Consider the following 26,247-nt stretch of genomic DNA (forward strand, 5'->3'; position numbering starts at 1 on the left):
GACAGAGCATGAACGGGAGAGGGGCAGAGAGAGAGGCAGACACAGAATCTGAAGCAGGCTCCAGGCTCTGAGCCATCAGCCCAGAGCCCGACGAGGGGCTTGAACTCACAGACCGCAAGATCGTGACCTGAGCCCAAGTCGGACGCTTAACCGACTGAGCCACCCAGGCGCCCCTAGTGTATTTATTTATTTGGTGAGTGGGGGAGAGAGAGAGAGAGCATGCGTAAGTGAGTGAGCGGAGGAGGGGCAGAGAGAGAGAGAGAGAGAATCTCAAGCAGGCTCCACATTCAGCACGGAGCCTGATGCAGGGCTTGATCCCATAACCCTGGGATCATGACCTGAGCTGAAATCAAGAGCTCTTCAACTGACTGAGCCACCCAGACATCCCTCCAGGATTAAATCTTAAGGAAGGAAGAGAAGAGAGAGAAAGAAGGAAGAAGGAAGGAAGGAGTCGCTGACAATACAGATTTCATTCCTCCGCATGCTTCCAAGTCACCCCCAGCCACCGCCCTACTTCACAATGCAGCTGCACTAAACTATTTTCAGTTTCCCATTTTAGGTCTTTGCTCAAATGTCACCTTTTCCCAAAAGCCGCCCCCCACCCCCACACATCTAGTTCAGCACCCCTTTTATGCCCCCACGGCATACATCACAGCAAGTCGCATACCATATAATAATTGCCTATTTGTGTATCTGCCCCCAATTTGATGTAAGCCCTCTGAGGTCACGGTCTGTATCTGTCCTGTTCCTAGTTATACCCTCAGGGCCTAGCTTGATGTCTGGCACATGGCAGGGGCTCCCTAATGACTTGTGGAATGAGTGATTGAATGACCTGGAAAACAGGAAGAAAGAAGGAAAGGATGGAGACACTTGATACCTCCCCCCCCCGGACAATCAGAAGGATGGGCATGTGCTGCCCTCCCTCACATCTCCTGAGAACCTGCGGTGAGCTTTTCACGACCCTCTTCACACAGCCTTTCATCACAGCGGAACTTTGGGTGTGTCCAGCAAAGAATGCCAAAGGCCACAGTATCTGCGCGCACGGGTGCCATGTCCTGGCTTTGCTTTGGTGTGTGGGTCAGAATCGATTTCAAGCAGCACCTTCCTTCTCTCCTGTCTTGAGCTCAATCTCCTCTCGATGTGAAAATACAGTCCTTATTGATGTCATTCTGAACCGCGTGTGTTAAGCGAGCAAAAGGCTCTGTGTCATTTAAGAAATTATTAAAACGTCTTAAGTGATTTTGTTGCCCTCGTTTTGGTTTCTAAAAATCTCTTTCACAGCAACACTCCAGTCACTGGAATGCTTGCCTTGTGAGGCAAACAACGATCAAAACACAAGCTGCCGGGCCACCCTGCACAGGTGAGCTGTAAAATGTCAGCCGGGCTGACCGTCCAGCAGAGAAGCAGGGGCAGGAGGGGGGGGCACCCTGAGACTGGAAAGGATTCGGGCAGTGATCTCCTCCAGTGAAGCCATCTTGGGGCTCCACGAAGTTCCCAAGGCCCGCAAGAGCTCCCCACTCCGGTAACTTCTTCCAGAAAAATAACAGCCACTGGCACCCGTTAACCACCATGACTCTAGAGCCGAGGCACAACAGCAACGTGCACAGGCTGAAGCTTCTCTTGTCAGAGCCTGGAGCGGAGGCAGTGAGTGTGAGGAAAAGAAGCCCAATGCTGAAATACTTTTTCATATCCATGACCAGCATCTGCCCCCTCTCCAGCCCCCACCCCATTCCTGCCAGCTGGATGGGGCTTCCTGGTGGACGGCGGCCTCCCACGGAGGCCCAGCTCCCTGAAGACCCCTAGGAATTCCGAGTGGTGAGAGGCCTGGCAGCTTCTTGCATGACCTTCGGCCCAGCCCCTCCCCCTCAACCCCTCCTCCCAACCGAAGATGAGGCGAGATAAGGCGCCAAGTAAACTGGCAACTCTGACTCTCTCCACTCTCTCGGAAGGAGCCCGAGTGGAGGGGAGTAAGGGGTGACCAAACCAGGAAATGCACCGCTGCATTTCCCCAAACCACACGGACCTTAAAACTCGTCAGACCGGTTTCAAATTAGCCAATACCCAGAAGAATTTATTAAATGCAACTGTTATGATTCATTGAGATTCACTCCAATTCCAAAATGAGAAGTGACAGTGTAATGACTGGATTTATTTCCCCCAAAGCAGTCACAGTAAAAGTGCCTGAGTAAAAGATGGGATAAAAGCATGAAAGCAAAGACTTAAAAACGGCTCCGTGCTCATCCGCTGTAGGAAAAGGAGGGCAGAGAAGAGTTGAAAGCTTGGGTTAAGACGATGAGGGGCTCGCCGGGTCTTCTCCATTTGAGGAAACTTTCTGGAAAGGAGACCGCGGTACGTGTCTACCGAGTGCTTTCTCATGCCGGTCCTATTTTGTTTTGCAATATACAACCTTCCGGACTGTTCCGTTTGTTTGGAATTTATGATGAAGTCCAGTCTCCAGAAACTGTCTGCTTTCTCCCTTGGTCAGCCAGCCTCAGAAACTCCCACTTCATCCCTTCTTTTCCTTCTCCAACATTTAACCAGCATTCAATTGGAATCAGGTACATGTCTGGCCTGGAGAATTCTCTGCCTTGTTGGGGCAGATGTCAATTAAGATACTGGATCTGTAACAGGCATAATCCAAACCCAAAAACCTTGCTACCAAAGTAATCCCTTTTGCCATCCCAAGCCGTCCAACCACCTGCTCGGGTGAAGCCAAGTGAGTCTTCTGGTTCATCATCATGAGGCCCAGAATACCCATAAACTTGCCAAAGGCACCAGAAGAGGAGTTTTTGTAGACTCACTGAAGTCTCCCCTCCCACCCCCACCTCCACTTCTTCAGGCAGTGGCTCCCTCTTTTCAGGAAGCAATCTCTCTTTTCCATTCAGCTTTCCATAAAGAAGCTGGAGTTTTATTTTTCCTTGGCTTCCAATCTGTGCTTTGGACAGTCCCATAAAATTCCCTAGGAATTTATGGCCTGATTTTCCTTTCAAGTGGAAAAGCACTAATCCCTCACAGAGGGGAAGGACAAGTGTTTCGAATGGGAGGTATGCTAGAAATATGTCCATTCAGCATAGGTGAGTCGGGGCCTGACCCACTGTTGAAGGCTTCTATGATGAGCCTAGCCCTTGACATAGAGCATGGTCTCAGTAACAGCCTGGGTAAAAGTGAGTGCTTGGCTTTGAAAGATTTCTCTTGACCAGAAAACTTATCTTCACCTGTCACTGCCATCCAAAAATTCCCAAGGCAGAGCTGTCACCTAAATGTCATCCTCTACAGCACTCTTCTAAAATGCCAGCCCGTATAACTCGTTATTATGTGTCTACACCTCAGTGTAAATGAGTTTATCAGCCAGAGGAATACAGGAACACTGACTTTGCCCCAGGCTAAGAGGGGGTCTCAAGGGCATGAAAACCTGAAGTCCATCTTTGCCTCCTGCCCTCCTTCACATTTTTTGTTGCAAGTCGGCTCCAAAGATCTGATCACACTCAGATGTGTGCAAATAGCTTTTCACCATCTTTTCTAATAAACATAAGGGAATGGGATATTAAAATATGCCTTCACAATTGAGTTGATTGGTAGCAACAACCAAGTAACAGATGATTTCTGAGGAGAAGGAGGGAGAGTTCACTTGAACTTGGATGATATTCAGCCTGATTTGAAGCAGGAAAGAGGAGGAACCATGGGGTTCTGTCTCAGTCCATGTAATTCTATATGAACAATCTCAGAAACCATAACATTAGCTTTGCCACTGCTTTATAAATGTCGTTGACTAAAGACAGAACAAAAACTACTACAATATCATTTAGACAATCTTGCGAATGAGGGACCCATTTGCACCCCTATTTTCATATAAAAATATTTGTTCAACCTCAGCTTTTCTCCCCAAAACAGTGTTGCATGGTCAAATGAGCTGGAGAACACTATTCACTAAACTGTCATCCTGGAGATTAATGGAAATTAGCATATTAAAGGCTCTGAGAAGGCATGCAATAAAATGTTTAGCTTTATTTAATCTATCGTGTCACAAATCTACTTGATTATGGCATTTATTGATTTACTTCTTTTATTCTGCAGACGACATTTTAGAAAACCCTGCTCCAACTTAAGAGGAAGGATCTGGCCATTGCAGTAGGCTGAATTACAAAGTAAATGCATCCGAACACTGTAGAGAATTCTGGAAGTGGGAGGAACAAAAAGGAGAATCTTACAAAAAAAAAAAAAAGTAATCATCCCTCATCACAGTTCTTACTATCCTTTTGACAGGTAAAGACCAACCTCTAAGAGACAGGTGAAGGGTTATCTCAACAAAAGAGACAAGTCTCCACTTTTGTCAGCCCAAAGGGTGAGCTGATAAACTGTTTCAACTTCAGTCAACAGCTGGAGAACAAACTGGAAGCATAAATATATCCATCAGCCTCCTTATTAAAAGTTCCAGACACACGGTATCGGCTTTAACTTGTGACCGATAACCTGGATGGGCAGATAGATGGGAGTGGATGATGGGAGTGTAGCAGGTGGATAATGGTTTGGATCCAGCTAGCTACATAAGCACCTCACTAGGAATCGGGAAACCTGTTTGCTCCTAATTTCTGTCTCTACTGCATTTTTTATTTTGATCAAATCACTGAAGTTCTGAGCTCTTATAGTTTTCCATCTGTACATGACGATTTAATGAATATCTGTTACTAGATATCAGTTTTCACATTCTTTCAATTGGAGGGAATATGTTCCATAGGCCTTTCCACCACTTAGGGATGATTTGATGATCCCTAAGAGGAAAAGAGAGAGAAAGTAAAGAAAGGGGAAGAAGCAAAGACGAAGGTGGGAAGGAATTTTGACTCATTTGAATGCCTTTTGAATAGAGCTTAAATGTATAAATACATAAAGGTAGGGACACCTGGGTGGCTCAGTTTGGTTGAGTGTCCGACTCCTGATTTCAGCTCAGATCATGATTCCACGGTCATGGGATCAAGCCCCGCATGGGGCTCTGCGCTGAGTGTGCAGCCTGCTTAGGATTCTCTCCCCCTTGGCCCCTCTCCCTGACTCATGCTTGCTCTCTCTCTAAAAAAAATAAAAATGAAAAAAAGAATACATAATGGTATTGAATGTATCATGGCATTGATATCAATACCTTCTGGACCATGCCCTGGGCCTCTTGGACTCAGTGTGTTTGGGAGACTATATATCCAGGCATGTAAACAGTAAATAGTAATAGCTAAAATAGTGAAATAGTAAATATAGAATAAGTAAATAGCTCTTCCTAACAACCAAGAAATGCAGGTGCTTATTCATCTGCCCCAGCTGTCGATCCATCATTTAACTTCCCTGGGTCTTACTTTTCTGAGATGTCAAACTAAGAGGGAGAACATGTATCCGTGAGGCACCACTATGTGATTCTGCATGCCATCTGCAGGGATTTCAGGAGATGGCGGGGCGGGGGGTGGGTGTGCTCCTGGAGAACATAAAGTATTCCAGTTCATTAGGTCATATCTGCATCCTACATTGTTACGGGACTTGCTCACGGAGGAGTCGTTGGGCAGGTTTTTCAGAACCAGTCTAGCCTACCCATTCTTCAGAAGCCACCTCCTGCACAAAATCCTTGTGGATCCTCCCCTGGACAATCCTAACACATCTGCCTTTATGGAACTGTCTGGCTGAGCACATTCAAAGCTTACTGAGAGCAGAGAACCCTGTCTTTTTTGTTTTCCGCATCTTACTAGTACTAAGTAAAGTTCTGTTAAATGAAAATTGGTGTTCTAGGCCATTATTTCTCAAAAATTTTTTTTATTTTTATTTTTTTAAGTTTATTTATTTATTCTTGAGAGAGAGAGAGACAGAGACAGAGCGAGAGCAGGGGAGGGGCAGAGAGAGAGAGAGAGAGAGAGAGAGAGAGAGAGAGAATCTGAAGCGGGGTCTAGGCCCTGAGCTGTCAGCACAAAGCCTGATGCGGGGCTCGAACTCACAAACCGAGAGATCATGACCTGAGCCAAAGTCAGACGCTTAATTGACTGAGCCACCCAGGTGCCCCCCAAATTTTTTTTATTGGGACCCACAGTAAGTATTAAGATCATATAAATAATACTCATATAAGTAAAACTGAAACAGAAGCTTTATAAAGCAACATCTACCCTTACTGTATGCAATGCCTTCTGATAATTTTGATATTGTTCTACACTGCTTCCATATTTAAAATTGCTATTTGAGACCCACCTAATGGATTTCATGACCTCAAATGATGGGTCCTGACCTATAGTTTGAAAAACTACTCAAGATATGCCCTGATCCTCTTTTCTCCCCCGCAAAATGAAAAAATGGATCCTCCACAAGAAGCCGATGAAAATTCTAGAAGTTCTTCACTGATTTAAATTTGGAAAGTGTCAAATGATGCTCACGTGCCTAATATCCAAATCCCATTAGAGAAGGCACAAGGCAGGCAGCCTTACTGTGTGTGGGCGTCACTATCATTCCACCAATAGGTTAGGACAGGATCTACTTTCCTTTCTAAAACTGATGTGATCAGTCTTTTCAAGCAGGCATTTCTCCTTTTTATATTCCTGAGTGTAGGTAGGAGACCTCTCCTTCGGAGCCCCTATTCCTCATAGCACTGCCTCATGCACAGGGCAGGGCTCAAACCCCCAGGAGGGAGAGCAGTAAACAGCACACCCCTGGTGAAAGCATCCACATGTGAAGGGTGCTCCGTCTGGGTCTGAATCTTCTCTGAGCACTGGAAAGGGCTTTCAAACACATGCCTGATGGGCCTCAGTTACTCTCCAGGGACTCAGGAGGCTTTCTGAGTCTACAAAACTGCTATGCATCCCACCCACAAAGGGGACAACCACATGACTCCACTTTCCTGCTTGTTTCTGAATCACTGTCTTATCTGTCTTCCTCCCTTTCCCCCTTAAAATAGTTGGCTTCACGGTTGTCTGTGCACAGTCATATGATAAGCAGTGATAAAGAAAAAAAAATTTTAAAGAGCCAGGGAGGAGTAAGGAAGCAAAGAGAAAGAGACGTGTTCTCTTGCACATGGGATGGGCTCCTAAGACTCCAGTTTCCTAGAAACAAAGCCCGCAGATCAATTTTAAATCTTGAGCCCCGGCAATGTGAAAAGGGCTAGGCTGAGAAACCCAAATGCTGTTCAGTGTTATCAGGCACTTGAGGAGATAAGAGCTAAGCTCTATTCTAGTCCCTACCAGGAGACACCACTGTCCTCAATTTTCTCATCCACAAACTTCGGATGAAAATGCTATCCCCCCCCTCCCCAAATCTGAAAGTGGTTCATCACTATGACTTGTGTGTGTGTCACATGTTTCATTTTGCTGAAGTATATAAAATGAGCATCCAACCCAACGAGGTAGGCAGAGCCAATATGACTATTTGCATTTTACAGTTGCGGGAACTACGTTCAGAGAAGTTACATTTCTTCCCTGAGGTCACACCGCTCATTCCTGTGGAGCCGAATTAATAAAGAATAAACAGGGGCGCCTGGGTGGCGCAGTCGGTTAAGCGTCCGACTTCAGCCAGGTCACGATCTCGCGGTCCGTGAGTTCGAGCCCCGCGTCAGGCTCTGGGCTGATGGCTCAGAGCCTGGAGCCTGTTTCCGATTCTGTGTCTCCCTCTCTCTCTGCCCCTCCCCCGTTCATGCTCTGTCTCTCTCTGTCCCAAAAATAAATAAAAACGTGGAAAAAAAAATTAAAAAAAAAAAAGAATAAACAAACACATTGTGAATGCAGCCTTTTGTGAATGTATACTGGCCCACAAATGCTTGAAAGCAGGCAGCAAATACAAACTTAGCAAGCCATAGTGATTTCCTACGCAACTCATTCTAATTAGAACAACCCCTCTATCCAAGTCATGGATAGAGATGGAAAGCAATCCGTAATCCCTAGAGACCCTGCAACACACAGAATCTAACCAGGCACTCTCACAACATAAATCCTAGACCACATAATCTACAATTTATTTTTTACAATATAATGATAATGATGATAATAATAATAATAATAATAATAATAATAGGGCTCCTGGGTGGCTCAGTCAATGAGACATTCGACCCTTATCTTAGCTCAGGCCTTGATCTCAGGGTCATGGTCCAGCCTCGCGTTGGGCTCCATGCTGGGCATTAAGACCTACTTAAAAAAAAAAAATTATAATAATAATAGCGACAACAGCTAACATTTTGTGTGCGCTTATCATGTGATAAGCGCTTTTCTAAGCATTTGCTACACGTTATATTGTTTATTCCAAATAACACGATTAGAGAGATATTACTGATCTTGTTTTATAGATGATGAAATGAAGTCTCAGAGAGGTTAGACAACTTGTCAGAAGGATGCACAGGGGCGCCTGTGCGACCGACTCCGGCTCAGGTCATGATATTGCGGCTCATGGGTTCAAGCCCTGTATTGGGCTCCATGCTGACAACTCAGAGTCTGGAGCCTGCTTCAGATTCTGTGTCTCCCTCTCTCTCTCCTCCCACTGCCTTCCACCTCGCACGCTCTCTGTCTCTCAAAATTAAACTAAAAAAAAAGGAATGCAGAGCTGGTTCAGTGGTACAACCAGGATTGGGACCTGTCCCTCTAGTGCAAAGCCTTTGCATTTAGCCATGATGCCACCTGCTTCAAAATGCAGTCACTGTACTCTGTCTTTTTCACCTTTTCTTACAAGTCAAATATATACACATACAGTTGACCCTTTAACAACCTGGGTTTCAACTGTGCAGGTCCACTAATAGGCAGGTTTTTTCAATAAATACAGTACAGTACTATAAATGTATTTTCTCCTCCCTATGATTTTCTTAATAACATTTTCTTTTCTCTAGTTTTCTTTGTAAGAATACAGTATATCGTATCTATATATTCAACATAGCAAATAATGTGTTAATCTATTGTTTAAGTTACTGGTAAAGCATCTGGTCAACCACAGGCTATTAGCAGTTAAGTTTTGGGGGAGTCAGGTTATACTCAGATTTTCAACTGCACAGGGTCAGTGTCCCTAACCCCCTCATTGTGCAAGGGTCACCTGTAATAACAGGGGAAACTATATGTGCAAATGAGGCGGTATATGGGAACTGCCTGTACTTTCTGCTAAATTTTTGGTAAACCCAAAACTGCTCCAAAAAAAGCAAAGTTTAGGGGAGCCTGGCTGGCTCAGTTGGTTAAGTATCCAACTTCATCTCAGGTCATAATCTCCCAGTTCGTGGGTTTGAGCCCAGTGTCAGGCTCTGCACTGACAGTTCAGAGCCTGGAGCCTGCTTCAGATTCTTTGTCTCTCTCTCTCTCCCCCTCTGCTGCTTGTGCTCGCTCTCTTGCGCGCGCTCTCGCTCTCTCTCTCTCTCAAAAATAAACTTCTAAAGAAAAGCAAAGTTTATTGATTTTTTTAAATAATGTTGAAATGAAGGTAAAAGATAAAAATTCTCCCTATTATGTCAGCACCCTCCCTTGCCTTTTCCTTTTTAAAAATAACATACAGATATGTGTGTGTGCGTGTGTGTGTGTGTGTGTGTGTGTGTGTGTGTGTGTGTATGATTTTTAAATATTACCACACTCTCTGTCATGGAAGGAAGGAGAACACTCCAGAACAAATGTTTATAGAACACCTACTGTTTAGTTAAATACTATTATGATTTAATGTTAAAATTTACTTAAACAATCGAACATCTATCATGTACAAGGCAATATGTCAAGTGTTAGCACAAACTGGCCCAAGTGTTTACTCTCTGGGATCTTTCCTACCTCTGTAAGAGAACAGATAGAGAATACCCCAACATGAACACTAGACATCAATAATTTTAAGTAGAGAGTGCAAACAGTAAAAGCTACCAGGATTCCAAGGGCCAAAAGAGCTATAGCCCGGAGAGTTCTAGGAAGGAGGCCCAAGGAGGAGGGAGACTAGGAGAGGTGGTTAGAGTATTCCAGGAATATGGACATGCGGAGATCAGAGTACCAAGAAATACTGGACAGGATGAGAGAAACAAGCCACCGTGCAGGAGGCTCCCAGCATGCAGGATGTGGGATCCACTTAGCAGAAAATGGGGGAGGGGATGGACACAAGCCACATAGGACCCTGAATGTCTGCTGGAGCGATGAAGCTAGATTCTATTCTATAAGTAACTAGGAGTGGGGGTGGGGGGACAACTGGTTCTGAGCACCCCAAAAGGGTATTTAGTGCCATTGCACAACTCTTGTATAAATCCCCTGGATTCCGGAGAACAAGGCTAATAAAGATATGAAAACGAGCCCTAAAGCTATCATCATGAATTCGTACTCAGGCACCTAAAACTTAAGTGAGCTACTCTTTTCTAAAATGAAAAAAATATTTTTAAAACAGCTAGGTGGTCATGGCCAGTGACTTGCACTTTCTGTGAATAGAGCTCTCATACTCAGTACCAGGAAAGTGAGAAGCTGTGGGGTCCTGAGGCACAGAACAGGCCAGTGGTGTGGACTGAACTTCAAACTTTCAGGCAGGAGGCTACCTCCATGATTCCAGGGGTTCTTGAAACGGGTCATTCATCAGAAAAACATGTTCCCTACTTCTGGCTAATGCTGGAATTGTGTTAACAAGGGGCTAAGCCTTCCATTTTAAAGTGACTGCAAATCTCCCTCTTCTGCCTTCAGTGGGACAAAGAGATGATGAACATATCCTTTTCCTGGGCATGTTTTGTTACTGGGGTCGGGGGACACAGGTCCAGCTTTAGCAAATAAAAAGGCAGGATGCCCAGTTAAACCTGAATTCCGCACAAGAGATACTTTGGTAGTGTATGTCCCACGCAATGTTTAGGACATACTTATAGCAGAAAAGTATTTGTTGTTTATCTGAAGTTCAAATCGAACTGGGCATCATGTATTTCATTCCATCTCGCAACTCTGGGCTCTGGGCACCTAACAGAAATAGGACAGATTCCTGGAAGAGCAAAGGATACAAATAAAGGAGACTGGGTGCCAAAAACAAACTTTTCAAATCAATTTCAATATATGAAGGTCTACAAAAGCATACCACTGATCATCAATAGGACTCAGAGTTAATGCTGACAGGCCCAAGAACCTTCACCTACCTGTCCCTCATTCAATCCTGCCCACAGCCCTACAACCCAAGAAGGGTGACTATTGCTAACCCTTTTCATAAACAAGGAAACAAAAGTTTGAGGAGGTCAAGTGAATTTTCACAAAGTCACAAAGCTATCAAACAGAAGACCCAGATCCCTACTCTTGGGTGAATTCTAAAGAAGGTTTTAAAGGAAGAAAAGGATTCATGTGGTTGAAGGCAAGAAGAAAAGACAGTTTGCAAGAACTGATCCTTCATGGTCATATGAGCTCTCTGCTACCTTTAGTCTCATTACTTCAGTATCAATTATCTAAAATGAAATCTGAGCTTAAAAACCAAGGGTCCTAACAGAAAATTAACGAAGGAATTATGATTCCTTACAAGCCTCCCATAATCTTTTCAAAAGGCTGGCTACCCTTCAACTCATGTTTACCTTAGCAATTCTGATGTCCTGGTCAAAAGCAAAGTCCTGGTCTCTCAAGTGCAGTACCTCTGTGCACCACCGACATTCAGGCCAGAACACGGCAATCCGTGTGCATTCCGTTAGAGGCTGGGCTTACTGAAGAGACGCATGGTAGGAAAACGCAGTCAGGTGCTTTGGCCCAGAGAAATGGGACGTACACCTGGGCCACAGCAAACAGACGGTAAGAAATCCTCAAACCTCAGTCACCCCATTAGGCTCATGAGTTAATGCAGGTGATGTTCAGGTTAAAATGCAACACTGAATCTACTTTTTAAAAATTCCAGGGGTGCCTGGGTGGTTCTGTTGGTTAAGCATCTGACTTCGGCTCAGGTCGTGATCTCACAGTTCGTGAGTTCGAACCCTGCCTGCTTCGGATTCTGTGTCTTCCTCTCTCTCTGCCCCTCCCCCACTCACACTCTGTCTCTCTGTCTTAAAAATAAACATTTTTATAACTTTTTAAAAAATTCCAGAGGGCGCAATGCATCAGGTAGGTCAGGACCAAAGCTAGCCCCAAGACAGGTAACCCATGTTCCCTGAACCTCCCACCCCAGGGGCTGCCTAAGAAGCACCAAGTTCTAGTTCTGCACACCTGGAATCTGGCAAATGCTGAATTCCTGTCGCCAGCTTATTTCAGACAGGGAGGGAAGTAGGGAATGGAACAAAACTCCTCATTTGGCCATTACTGAATGAAATCTTCAGACAAAAGCACAGTTTCACCTGTATCAAATAAAAAGTATTAAATGCAGACAATTACCAATAATTAATTACCATTTATTGAGAACTTGCTGGAAGCTGGGCACTTTTTCATGTTTCATCTGTCATTATAATAACTCTACAAGGTAGCTATGAGGGGACTGGTAGATAGGTTAAATAATTTTCCTAGTATCATGCAGCCACAATTGAGAAAACTAGAATCCGACCCAGGACTGACTCCAAAGCCCACATGACTGTTCAAGATCCATGAATTTAGATTAAGTCACCACTCAATGACATGAAGGATGTCATCCTACAAAGCTCTTCTTCATCTCTATCGGGCCTATTAAGAAATAAACAAAGAAAATCAGCTGGAAATATAGCGTGGGAGATTGGGGTTAACCCTTAGGATAGATTCCCTTGATAATCAAGAGTTCAACATATCATCGTAGTGATGCTGTTCAACACCTTGCTCTGAGCAAAATCCCTAGAACGTAAAAAGTGTTTATTATTTATTTGTTGAATGGCTGGCCGGCTAGCTGGATAAACAGATGAATGCATGAATATCCATTCTGTCCACTGTTCCCTTTCTTTGGATAGCTTATCATTTTGGTTTTTGTGTGTGCTTTGTTAATGAAGCAATTATTTTTGGATTGCATCCCTCCTTTGACCTCACTGGTTTCCTAACTGCCCTCATCACCCAAAATGCTAAAAAACTGCTTGCCCAACATTTTGTATGCTCTTCCTCCCATTTAGAGGGGCTCCCTTCCCTACCCAGATTCCATTTTTGACAAGGCCTGGCTCAAAATCTTATGAAGAAGCCTTTGCCAACTAGTAGAACCCACATTAATCTCCTCTCCTGTGATGTCCCACAGGGTCTTCAACTTCACTGTTTCATAAAAGGGTGTTAATCCCAAATCCCCAAAGGGCCCACTTGAGGAAGGTCCATTTCTTCTTTTATCTAATTATAATGTTTTGCAAAGTATGTCCACAAAACACTAGTTCTATGATGCTAATAGTTTTTTCACAAATAAGGGCATTCTATGATGGATAAGTTTGAGATATATGTAGCTACACACAGAGAGATACAAGTCCCTTTCCTACTGGCCATCTTGGCGCCTTAAATATACTAATGCGCATTTCACTCTGCAAAATTTCCCAACCTCTTTGATCAGAGCAATCTGAAATTATTAGAAGGCTCCTACTCTTTGAAAGATACCCTGGCAAACACTGGTCGATTACATGTCCCATCCTCGGTGGCTGACTGATGATTCTCTCAGCCGCCCAAAATGGTTTAATCATCCATTCCAAAAGGTAGGGAGATGGAGTCATAAGCCCTGCATTCCAGAAATTCTGCTTGCTTGTTTGCTTTTGGAATATCTTTGGAGTGGCTCAGTCATATAGACGGAGGGCTCCATTTAAAAAATAAATATATTTTTATGGGCCTTGAACAGTACGTAAAGAAGCAAGCTATCAAAAATGACTTTGTGATTTTGATCACAGTAATAAAGATAAGGAGGGAAAAAAAGCAGAGGCTGGCAGTTTTTCAGAGATATAAGACTTAGCTTCATGGAGAACAATAAAGATAAAATATCATCAAGTGCTAGGCTGAGCAAAGTCAAGGCCCAAAATGCAGAGAGCCAAGTACAGATCACTGTTAACAGAGGCCTTACCCAAGGGTATCTAGATCTATACTAACGCCTGCCTTCACAGGTGTGGAATCTAAGGTCAAACCCCATTGATTAATAGAAATCACCTGACTCCTAGTCAATAAATTTCTCAGAGAGTTGGGGGGAAGTATTAGTGAACCCAGCCCTGAGGAGGTGAAGCCTAGGGTGTCCCCAGGCTCAGAAAACCCTGGGATGGGCTCTCCTTCTTAATTATAATTTTATTCACCAAAAGATCTGTGTTACTCATAGATTAATATTGTGTCTCCTACCAGACTACATGCTCCATGAGAACAGCTCCTGGCATGGCACCTGGCATATAAAGTATTCAGTAAATATTTGCTAAATGGATGAAAGGATGGCTGGAGCAATGAATGAACATACCACTTTGTCCACTGGTTAGAATCTTTTGCAGGTTCCGCCATCTTTCTTTCCAGCACTGTACTGGATGGTGAACTTCTAAAGTTTCTTTTTTTTTTTTAATGTTTATTTATTTTTGAGACAGAGAGACAGCATGAACGGGGGAGGGTCAGAGAGAGAGGGAGACACAGAATCTGAAACAGGCTCCAGGCTCTGAGCTGTCAGCACAGAGCCCGACGCGGGGCTCGAACTCATGAATCGCGAGATCATGACCTGAGCCGAAGTCGGACGCTTAACCGACTGAGCCACCCAGGCACCCCATGGATGGTGAACTTCTAAGAAGAGCAGAATCTAAGTTAGTCTGATGAAAGAGTGCTGCCGGATGAGTGACTGGCTACCTGTACTCCCTGAGTGGCTCATACTCTGCTTGGTGAACCACTGGGAGGAAGACACTTCTACTCACAAGATGCTTGTATTTGGCTAGGGTAAGACTACTGGCATCAAGAGATAGTACAGTCTGAAAAAAAAATCTACTCAAGAAGGACATAAGCAAAATCAAAGTCTATGTTTTTCCTCGATAATTAATTACTGATCTGCCCACCATGATTTTCCTAAACCCTTCTTGAACCTGATTGCATCTTTAATCTGATCTACCCCTTGGAGTCATTAGCTCAATGAGTTTATGCCTTGCTGGCAAATAAAGGTGACTTTTTCACTGGCTTAAAAAACTACCTCTCTGAGACTTCAAGGTGAAGTAGAGGGGACCGGGAGGGGTAGGGCAGGAGAGGTTCTCATTTCTGTGCTTGGATTCGTTAACAGATTGTGCTTTCCCCCTTCCTCCCAGGCATGATATCATGGGGCTCAATCATATTCCCTCTGGAGTCTCCATTCTGTTTAGTGGCCAGTAAGCTGCAGTGACAACAGTACGTTCCTGCCCCCTCTGCAATCCCAGCACAGTACAGACTTTTGGCCACTTCACATGGTTTCTGCCAGAGAACTGGATTTCAAACAGGTGCAGCCCTGCTGATTAGCATTATAATAGATTGTAATTACTTAACCAGCCCATATATACCCGGAGGAACTTGGAGAGAAATATAATGTTTTGCCAAGTGTAGCTTTTATTTATGTAAAATACTGCAGGCCTGCTCTGGAGTTCTTTTAGTCTAAGTGAAATCCTGGAAGCTTTGTCTGCATATGCTTCAATGAGTTCCGGCACTGGAGTTCAGGCACTGGAATCTAAAATTTCATTTCTTGTTGTTGTCAATTACAAAAGGTTTTGTGTCTAAGGCCCTTAGGAGAATTTAAACTTGATTTTAAACTTGGCAAAGGGAGGACAAGTGGGCCTTTTTCTTCTCCCCTTCCCACAGCACCTTGCACAGGCCCTGACACCCAGAGTGTTTATAACTCCTCTCAAAGGGGTCCCTGGGTGGCTCAGTCAGGTGAGCCTCTGACTCTTGATTTTGGCTCAGGCCATGATCTCATGATCATGGGACGGAGCCCCACACCAGGCTCTGCACTGAGCCTGCTGCCTGCTTGAGATTCTCTCCCTCCCCCCTCCCTCTATCCCTCCACTTTCCACTTGTGTGGAAATAATATGGCTTTCTTCCATAAGAACAGCTTCAAGGATCCCACAGATTTTTTATGAGATATCCTTTCCTTCTGTCTTCTCCTCACTTCTTTCAACTGTACACAAAGACTGTTTAAAGGAATTCCTTCAACCGTTTACCACACTGGTCTTCCCAGCTAGATTTCACCCTCCTTGATATCATAGACAACTTTTGTCTTACCAAGTCCCCAACTTGCTAAGGGAATACACACTTGTTTAATTAAATTCATTCACTCATTCAACAGGGGACCAGGAACTGTCTGGGATACCAAGGGTAGAGCAGTGAACAAACACCAGTGCATTTATAGAACTTCTGTTCTGGTGTTAGAGACAGACAATTAAGAAAAACATATAAGATAGAGATAAGACCCAAAGAGTAAAACTAAAGCAAGAAAGGAGTATGTAAAACATCAAGGAGAAGGGTGAAATTTCAAATAGGGTTACCAGAAAAGGCCTTACTGAGAATGTGATATTTGAGTAAAGGCTTGACCCATGAGGATATCTGGGAAAGGAACATTCCAGAAAGATGGAACAGCCAGTGCAAAGACTGAGGTAGGAACATGGTGAATATGTTTAAGGGGGTCGAGTGGGTCAACATGGCTGGGAAAGGAATGATGGAAAAAAGTAGCAAGCAATATAGGGTCAGAGAGGTCATAACGGGAGGCTGACTGTGTTGGCCTTGTAGGTTATAAGGACGTGGGTTTCTACCAAGAGGTCTGTGAACTGAGCGGCATGAGCTGGTGAAGTTGTGTCAGAGGGGAAACAGTTAGGATGCTGTAGCAATAATCCAGGCATGAGATGATAAGGTCTAGGGACAGAGTGATGTCAGCAGAGGTAAACAAAGATGACCATATTTGGGATACATTTTGAAGGCAGAGAAAACAAATGCTGCTGTGCACCTGGATATGGGGGCATCAGAATGCCAGGCATCAAGAACGGTTTCTCACGGATTCTGGCCCAGGCAACTGAAAGGATGCAGTTGCCATTTCTTGAGATGGGGAAGCCTGTAAGAGGCTTAGATTGGGGACAGGGGAATCAGATATACAGTTTTTGACATAATAGAGTTTGAGATGTCCTTGCACAATCAAATGATAATGACCAGAAGGCAATCACATATATGAGTTCTGAAGCTATAGTTACATGGGCTGGAATTAGGAATTTGGAGTCAACAGCATTGAGAATGTATGTAAATCTATGAAACTAGGTGAAATTGATACAGTAAAACCAAAACAGCAGCTCCCAAATATCCTTATTTTCAATAGGTCAGATGCTTCAATAAATAATTAACCTTTGACTACAGTGGCCACACAATTCCTAGACTTTTCAAAACAATCTCATTTCAAGTGATTCTAATATTTTCAAAAAAGCAATTGTTAAGCATAATTAAATTAACTTTATTTTTAGACTATGTGAGACTTTTCATATAAATACATTCACAAATAAAAGAGAGAAATATCACTGGACCATATGTTCTGATTTAAGATTCTAAAACTATGAATATACACATATAACTCTTCAACTATTAATAAAATTGTTAGAATGTACTGTAGCCTGGCCCTTTGCTAAGAACTTTACATAGATTCTCTTATTTCTCATAAAAACCCCCAAGAGGTTGTCAAACTTTATAAGAACTATTATAGTCCCATTTTACAGATGAAGAAACAGACATAAAGAGCCTAAGTCACATGCCTCAAGAATGACAGATGCAACCTAGGGCACCTGGGTGGCTCAGTTGGTTAAGTGTCAGGTCAGGTCATGATCTCATGGTTCGTGGGTTCGAGCCCCTCATCAGGCTCCGTGCTGACAACTCAGAGCCTGGAGCCTGCTTCAGATTCCGTGTCTCCCTTTCTCTCTCTCTCTGCTTCTACACCACCACCACCCCCCCCCCCCCCCCGCCCCCGAGCGCGCTCTCTCTCTCTCTCTCTCTCTCCCCCTCTATCAAAAATAAATAAATAAACATTAAAAAAAAAAAAAGAATGGTAGATGTATCCCGTAGGTAGAATCCACAGATCCAAGGGAGAGGGGCCCACTGAAGAGTTAGGGAACTGAGGGTCTCAAATATTCACTAACTCAGCTGCTGGTCAAAGACAATACAGAGGAGAAATATGGCTGACAGACAAGGTCTGACTGCCCAGAAGACCCTTTAACTGCAGGGCCCCCATGCCAAGTGGCTTTTTGCGATAGCACTGGGGCAAGAACTAACCCTTAGGGCAGTGGTTAAATAACCAATTATGTACCATAGGGAGCAGTATTTAATGAGATGTTAAGTATTATAGGAGTCAGTAGGGAATTGAGTATGGAGAAATCCTGGAACCTAAGCTGTTGGTGGACAAATTCAAGGTGTACGTGGCATAGGTGGAAAGGGGCTTTGACCACGCCCAGTCCTTCCACACCCCTTCTAGAACCTTCCCACCTCACTCTATCTAAATGATAATAATAGCTTTCAGGGATCTTCTAAGATTTTCCCACAAAAGTCCTGAAGGTAGAGAGATGCCTTCAGGCAGTGTATATCGAGGGGTACTCAAGCCACCCTCTCTGTGAGACAGAACAGGGCCAGTTTAACCACCAAGCCAGTCCTCAGGCTCTGCCCAGAGCATTAGCATCTGAACTAACAGGGGGTTGGCCTGGGCCTCTGCTGTTGTAACAGTCTCCCCATGGGATTCTGGGGTCAACACAAAGTAACAGTTCCTGAGCCTGACCCCTTCAGAAAGAGTGTCGGCCTATCTCACAGGGTCAGCAGGGTGGAATAATTTTGAGAAACCTTGTTAATGAGCTATTTGGGAAATATGAAACAAACACTAGTGTCCCATTCCTTGCCAGACGAGGCTATCCAACTGAAAAGAAACATTTTGGAGATGAAAAACCGGCTTATTTAGGTCCTGTATAATAATCAACTCTATAAAGAACCCTTTCTGGGACCAATCCCATGGTAGGCTTAGGGGACATAATACTAACTGTAGTCGCTAAACGTTCATGAGCTCTTGCTGAGGGCAGGCCTCGGTCTATCACTTTCCATGTATTAACTCCTTTCATCCCTTCAACAAATGCATTTTGTTAGAAGTAGAGACTTTTACTGTCATCCACTTTTTACAGAGGAAGAAACAGGAACACAGGTTAAACATCTCACTAAAGGTATTGGTGGTAGAGGCAGGATTCGCACCCAAGCGGCCTCCCTCCAGAGCTCTGCCCTTAAGCACTGGGCTGGACCACCTCTCAGAAAATGACTGTCATTATCACTGCATTAGGAGTGCCTCTTCTACACCGGGGAGGAAGCCAGGGAGTGACACAAACCAAACATGTCTTCAGAGGCAGGGGTGGTGGAACAGGGAAGGGCCGAGCTCAGAGTACACACTAAGTGAGGTGACCGCAGAGCAAACTCCAGACTGCGAACAGGAGCAGTCTCCTTCCACCCTCTGCCATCCACCATGCTCCCACCATCTGTCCTCAATGCAAAGCAGCTCCATCCAGCATTCGCCGGGCCCCTGCTTCTAAGGAATCCCCATCCTTCTTGTTTCCACAACTATGCTTATAAATCTTGCTTGAGGAATCACAAAGGTCTACTATAAAATTTCAGGACATTTCTGTGTACAAAGTCTCGATACAAGAATTATCTGGAACCCTCCCTCCCCTGCTGTTTTATTCTCCCCCAATGTTTCTCAAAGCATGCTTTGGTCAAATTCTCTTGGACCACTTGTTACAAATGAGGATTCCCAGCACTTGTCCTAAACTACCGAATGAAAAGCTCTGAAGGTACAGATATAGGCAGACCTATATTTTTAACACCCTCCCCTAGTGATTCTAATGCACACTCAAGTCACAGAAGCATTAATATCTCATTCCTGGAAAACAAGCGACAGCAACAGTGTTTAATGGGTTTCTGCTTTCAGTACAAGTGAGATCTTCCCATCTCTCTGTAATGAGCTTTCTCTAAAACAACTCCCTTTGTCATCACAACTGATGCATCTCTCATTATCTGGAGAATAATTATCTCAGCCTGGCTTTCAAACATTCTAGAATCCACCTCAGTTTTCTAAACTTTCTCCTACTCCAGTGTATCCAAATTGTGGCTCCCCGTATAGCTAACGATGTGAAGAGGTACCTGACACGAACTTCCTTCCTTTTTATTTTAGAAGCCATGTGTTTATGTTCATGTGAACGAAGAAAAATTGCAACCACAATATTCCAACCTGTGACACTGGGGCTAAAGTGAGAAATAAGGGAATCAGTGTTTAAAGGTTTTAAATAAATAATAGCACAGGTGGTATGAAGAGAAAAGTCTTAAATGGGGGAGATTTTATCCTGTCTGACCCTTGCTGACAGGCACCCTCAGTTTGGGCCATGCCTGTCTGTTCCCCAACCTTGACCACAGGTGTTCTCAACCTTTATTCCAGCAGTGTCTGTGCCCATGGAATGATGTCTCCTATTGTGAATACCTCTTTAAATGCTACCCACCACCTCATGCCCAATTCATGCCTCCTTCTGACCTTTTTGTAACTCAAGTTTTGGTGGTTTTTTGTTTGCTTTTTTTTATCTGTCCAATACCTGTTGCACCTAATTCATATTTGCTACGAGACAAAAGAGATACGATTTTGAAAGCACTTTAAATTATTGTGTACCATGAAAACGTCAGGGACACGGCACAAGAATCTGCAGGGAGAATACACTGCAAGGACCAGGGGGCTCAGTTCTCCCCAGACAAGCCATGGGCAATAGATGTAGTGGGCCCTGTGCTTGTCATGTGACCTTGGGTACCCACTGGGCTTCTCTGAGACTCAATGTCCTTGTCTCTAAAACCTGCATCTGCACTAGCTGATCTGGTCCAGGGCCAAGTCCAACATGAATTTGCGAACCTTACAGAATAATAACCAGACAAGGCTAGTGCTCACTGGATGCTTCACGGCAAATGCTCCAACGTGGGGACGGTGCCCTGATGAACCTAGGGCTGGGGCAGGCTCCGGCAAAGCATCACCAGAGACACTCGGGCACCTCTCCCTCCAACGAGATGTGTCCTGTGGCTAAAGCAGCCCCACTGTTCATCCCACCTGCTCTCTGCCTCACTCTCTACCTCCCTCATCGGCATAGACAGCAAAGACCCTATGGATGGCTTCACTGCCATACTCATGTTTTTCCCATCCTCTTCCTGTTCTAAGACAACAAATTCAAAACCACAAGTTCTTAGTGTGAAGGTCTGGTCCTGAAATTAGCTATCCCTGCAGCTCCCCCTCAGACATGCACTACTTTCCTGAGTCAAAGAGCCCACGTGTGGAAAGGAAATGGGGAGTGGGTGGGAAGTCTGATGGTGGGAGGCAGGCAGAAGGAAGGGGCATTGCTGAAACCGCACAGAATGGGATGGCAATGTGTTCTTTGGGACTCCACAAAGGTCTGCCTGCTTCCCAAAGTGTAAGCCGCAAATCTCCCAGGGTGGTACTTGGTATGGTTTGTTGGAGCTTCCCTGTAAGCCCCGTAACCATGGTTTCGGGCAGACTACATCACAGCTTGAGCATAAAGAGAAGAGGCTTTTTTCCTATTTTCCTCTAAAAACTCCATCTCCTTTTTAAAAATATGTAAGGTGATACGCCAAGGTGGTCTGTATGTAACCTCTGACCCTAGGAAAATCACCAAGTGGTCTGTTTTTGATAATTAGAAGGGCATTCCTCTATATTTCTCCATGAGGATCCAGATATTTCTTTTGGTATAGACCAAAGAACCCTGAAAACATATGCACCCAGAGCCACACCTGCTCTCGGTGGAAACATGTAGCATATCGGAAAACACCAAAATCCATTTCCTAATTTAATACCTTCCTTCCAAAAAGGGCAAAGGCAAGGTTTGTTTCCCTGCTTCTGTGGGGGCCACGGTTGAATGCATTTGGCTTATAGTACCTGGACAGGGGAGGCCTATTTCCAAGTCCCTAATATTCTGACAATGTAATCAATCAACTCAATGTCAGACTTAGAAACAGTATCACACTGCACAGTTACCTTGAAAAATCAAAACAGGGAAATAATATAACTTTAAGTGGGATTCAAAGCACTGACTTCCAATTTCTCACAAGCAGAATCATTTTAAAACTACAACACTCATTCTGGATGAATGGGCGATGCACCGGGCAAAACAAGCTGGTCTTACGTTGCTGGGACCCTGGAGGAGACATCCTAGAGGAGAATACATTTTTCTCCCTGTATGTCAGAAGATGAGCTAACCACCATGCAACAGAACAGAAACAAGCTAGCTTCCTCCCGGAGGGAAAAATAAAGCAGCTCCTCACTGGGCTACACAGGACAAAGCCAGGACGTGCGAGAAGCCTTCAGTCTAAGGCTCCACGTGCCTCTCCAGGGACGGAGGAACCCACCCACACACAATCACACACAGCCAGCCCACCACGCGCCTGCGGAAGGCGCCGGGTTCTCTGCCAACCTTCAGCACCAGCGGCTGGGGGCTCCCCCAGCTTGCGAGCGCCCTGTAGCACCCGTTGTCTGGAGGGGACAGAGGGCCTGACCCTCTTGCCAAGTTTTCTCTTCCTTGCCCCAGCACCTACTTCTCCCCACCTACGAAATGAAGTATGCTTCCCCAAGGCAACTGAGACACATACACACACACCCCAGATGGCAATAATTCTCGGCGCCCCATGACCAACGCCAAGGCCGCGAGTGCTTCCCCGGGACCCCACAGCTGGGCTCCTGGACCCGGAGGCGCCCGACTCACCCAGTCCTCGAAGTGCCGGCTCCCGTTCTGCAGCAGCTCCTCAAACTGGATGGTGCAGTTGGCCACGAAGTCGTCGTAGCCGATGGGGGCATCGTGGAAGACGGCCAGCTCGATCTTGCGCCCATTGCACACATCGGTGACGAACTCGTCGTGCCAGGCCGGGCTATTGGTCTTCTGCTTGGTGGCCGTTTGGCCGATGCGCGAGTCGTCCACGTTGAGGGCGATGTAGGGGTCGAGAAGGAAAGTCTGCGGCCGGGGTCCCACCGCATGGCGCAGCGACCAGGCTGTGGGCTTCAAGCTCACTGCCTCGCAGATTTTGATCTTAAGAAGGCCATTGAACACTACCATGGTCGGGGCGGGGAGTGGGGGCCGGGTCACTCCGTCCGCCCCGAGGGCAGGAATGAAGAACCGACGCCCCGGCGCTCTGAGCCACGGGGACTCCTGGGTCCCCTCTCACCCCACCCCACACTCTCCCTACACCTTGTAGCGTTGCGCCCTAGCGCGGGCGATTCTCGGCGAGTGCATGTATTTCCTCGCCGGGCTCCTAACGGAAAACAGGGAGGGGGGGAGAGCTGGGGGACGTTCGCGTTTGGAGCAAGTCTCTCCCCCCCTACCACCAGCAGCACCCCCAGAAGAGGAGACGAGCTGTCGGCTTCGCTGCAAGCCGCGGGGGCTGTGTCGCCGCCTCGCTGGCTCTCCGGGTCCGGGCTGCGGGGACGCGGGCGCCGCGCCCGGCGCTTACCTACCTTTCCGAAACATAATCCCCGGGAAATTTCGACTCCGGGAGGGGGAGGGGGAGGTGGGACGGGGCGGGGACAAGAACCGGGGGCGCAGATTTCAACCCGGATCCTCTTCGCACACCCAGCGCCTGCCTCTGACCGCGCGGGGCGGGGGATGGATCGAGGGATGTTCAGTCTATCCGGAGGGATGCATGTCGAGAGGAAATGGTCCTCCTCGGAGCCAAATTTTTAAAAATCCACAAGCCGCACAGCCCGCCTGGCCGCCTCCTCTTGGGCGAAGCCGCGCGGCGCGGCAGTCGGCGATCGGGAGGCGCCAGGAGCCCGGAATCTCACATCCGCGCGGGCTGGGGAGTCGGGGTGGCCGCCGCTCGGGCTCGGGGCGCAGGCCGGCACCGGGCGGTGCGCAGCGCGGCGGCGGCGGGGCCGGGACTGCGACTCGGCGCGGCCCCACCTCCCGGGCGCCGGCGCCCGCCGGCCGCGCTCCCCGCGTCCCCGCTCTCGGCTGCCGCTCGCTCGCCGCCCGCCCGCTCTCCCCCTCGGTCTCTTCTCCCTCCGTCGGTGTGCGAGCGAGTCTCCCTCCCTCTAATGCAGGAAATGCGCAAAAGACGTCAGTGTGTGTGTGTGTGTGTGTGTGTGTGCGCGTGTGTGTGTGTGTGTGTGTGTGTGTGTGTATGTGTGTGTGTATGAGTGTGCACGCGCGCGCGCGCTCCTGTGTTTGGGGAAATAGAAAGTTTTGCCTGTTGGGGGAGCAATACGGGAAAAGTGAGCTAAGGAGAGGAACGACGCAGAGAGGGCGAGCCTGCCGGGTCGCGGCGGCGGGCGGGGGAGCCGAGCAGGGGACCCGCGCGGGACCCCGGGGAGTGGCGGCGTTGCGGACGGCGGTGCGGACGCCTCGGGCCGTGGACACCTCGTCTCTGGTCTCCACCGGGAGATCAGCGGACCGCGCGTTTCCCCGGGGCTCCACCGCCAACACGGTCTCGTAGAGCCGGGGGGTGGGGGAGTGGTGGGGGTCGCACTGCGGGAGGAGAGTCGGGACCCTCCCCCAGTCCCACCCCACTCGGGCCGAGGCGGGCGAGAGCAGCGGGCGGAGTATTGGCCCGTCTGTCTGTCATTCTGTCCGGAGAGTCCCTGCTCCACCGCGGTGGGGGAGGGGAGAAGGGAGGGGCGTGCAAAGCTTGGTGCGAGTTTTTTAAACATTCATTCTCTCTTCCCTTGCTTTGGGGGCATTTCCCCCCTTTGGGATCTCTCCTGGACTTTTCGGGCCGCGAGAACTTGTTGACAACTGAAAGCTCAGTAGAGCCCCGGCTCTATTTGTGTTTGTTTATATTTTACAAAGTGACTTCATATTTACTCCGGGCCTTGTCTGTGCCCTTTTGGGGGACATGGCTCTGATCAGCGCGCTGACAGCGGCCGTCGAGCTGCGGCAAAACGGGGCGCGCCCTCCGAGGGGCGAATGCCTGTGTCCGCGCTAATTTCCTCCGTAACCTTTAAACTCTCGCTGGAAGCCGCGGCGGCGGCTGATCACGTGAGGCGAGCCTTGGGCTGCTAGGGAAGAATTTCCTCCGCGGGGAGCCGGGGACCGGGTAGGCGGCCCGGCGAGGGACGGCCCCGCGCCGGGGGACGCGAACCTGGGGGGGCGGGGCGAGAGCGCAGAGGCCCTGGGCGCGGCCCCGGCTGCTACAGCCCAAGGACTAGGCTGGGAAGAGGTCATCTCCGCTACCTGCGAGCAGGAGGTTGTGCACACGGAAAAAGAGAACCTCGGCGCTCCCCCCACCTGGTGCCGATCCAAGTCAGGGACTTTGTAGGCATCGCGATAAACTGAGTTTTTATCTGGCGGATTTGGTTAGTGTAGACCAAAATTTTAAACCCACCCCTCGATTGCATTTTCTCAGGAGAAAAAGGTTATCATGGTTTGTAGCTTAAAGGCTTAAAAAGGATTAAAGGTGAGGAAGGAGGCAGTCCCCTGAAACAACTGGATACCAAGGGCAGCAACACAGGACGCAAGAATGATCAGAAAGTCCCAAGGTGATCTCCTAAGGCCTGAAATCGCTGCTCTGCCTGATCTTACAATTTCTCCCAGCACGCCCTGATGAATAGGGCAGCTGGGTAGAGAGTGCTAAAATGCAGTCTTAGGGACTATTATGATCTTGAGCATGTAAAAAGTCAGGATATAAAAGTTATGCCTTACATGGCCACTCCCACCAGCTGGAGGTGTATTTTAAAATCTGTCAGTTGGACAAAGCGTGAGTGGGATGTCTCATTGCTGTTTAACTTTTATATGTCTTTGTTCATCAGAACTTTTTCCTCCTTGCTCTTTCCTTCCACCATGTTATTGTTATTAAACTTGTTTCCCCCTTCAGGGGGCATGTGATTGAAGGCAATGGCAAACAGGGCTCCATCATTGGACAATGCATCTGGGAAGCAGAACCAGCACTAGAGCTGAGATACTTGACAGGCAAAATTTAAGGGGTACCAATAATAATCAGCTAAGTAATCAGTAATATTTGAATGCAATATTTTTGAAAATCAAAATTAATGTAAAAATGAATGGGCATAATATCCAACTTTTAAGTAAATTTAAATGTTGCATTAAAATATTACTTATGTTACTGAGTTTATTGTCACGCTTGAACTTCTGTACCTGAGGTGAGTGCTCCATTTGCCTCGCCCTCCCCCCCATCCCTCTTGGGAAGTCTAGAAAGGCAAGGATTTCATGAGTTTAGGGATCCATGAGGGTTTCATACCTTCTCTGTACTTTCTCTGGGTGAGATTACCATGCAAACAGAAAAGTACGCAGGATTGAAAAACACTGGCCAAAATACTTCCTTTTCAATGGGTTAAATAGGAAATAAGTTTAGAATTAAGGGCATGATGAACTTGAACTTTTTGCATGATATCCTATTCCACCTGTCCCCAGACAAGACCTCCCAAGTATATATAAATAAATAGGGTCTGTTGACATCTCAGTGC

The 26,247-nt window shown here is 46.5% G+C and overlaps 1 protein-coding gene across 2 annotated transcripts in view; it reads right to left on the minus strand.

The window, feature by feature from the left end:
- PRKCE (protein kinase C epsilon) overlaps positions 1-23,907 on the minus strand; it is a 503,885-nt gene extending 479,978 nt beyond the window's left edge. For both annotated transcript variants that reach the window (XM_025932829.2, XM_086701182.1), the window contains exon 1: positions 22,538-23,907. In XM_025932829.2, coding sequence (XP_025788614.1) covers positions 22,538-22,885 — 348 coding nt within the window. In that variant the 5' untranslated portion in view covers positions 22,886-23,907. The remainder of the gene's footprint in view (positions 1-22,537) is intronic.
- Between the last annotated feature and the right edge of the window lie 2,340 nt (positions 23,908-26,247).

The sequence above is a fragment of the Puma concolor genome, chromosome A3 (genome assembly GCF_028749965.1).
Source record: "Puma concolor isolate L17-30 chromosome A3, mPumCon1.1.hap2, whole genome shotgun sequence".
Lineage (NCBI taxonomy): Eukaryota > Metazoa > Chordata > Mammalia > Carnivora > Felidae > Puma > Puma concolor.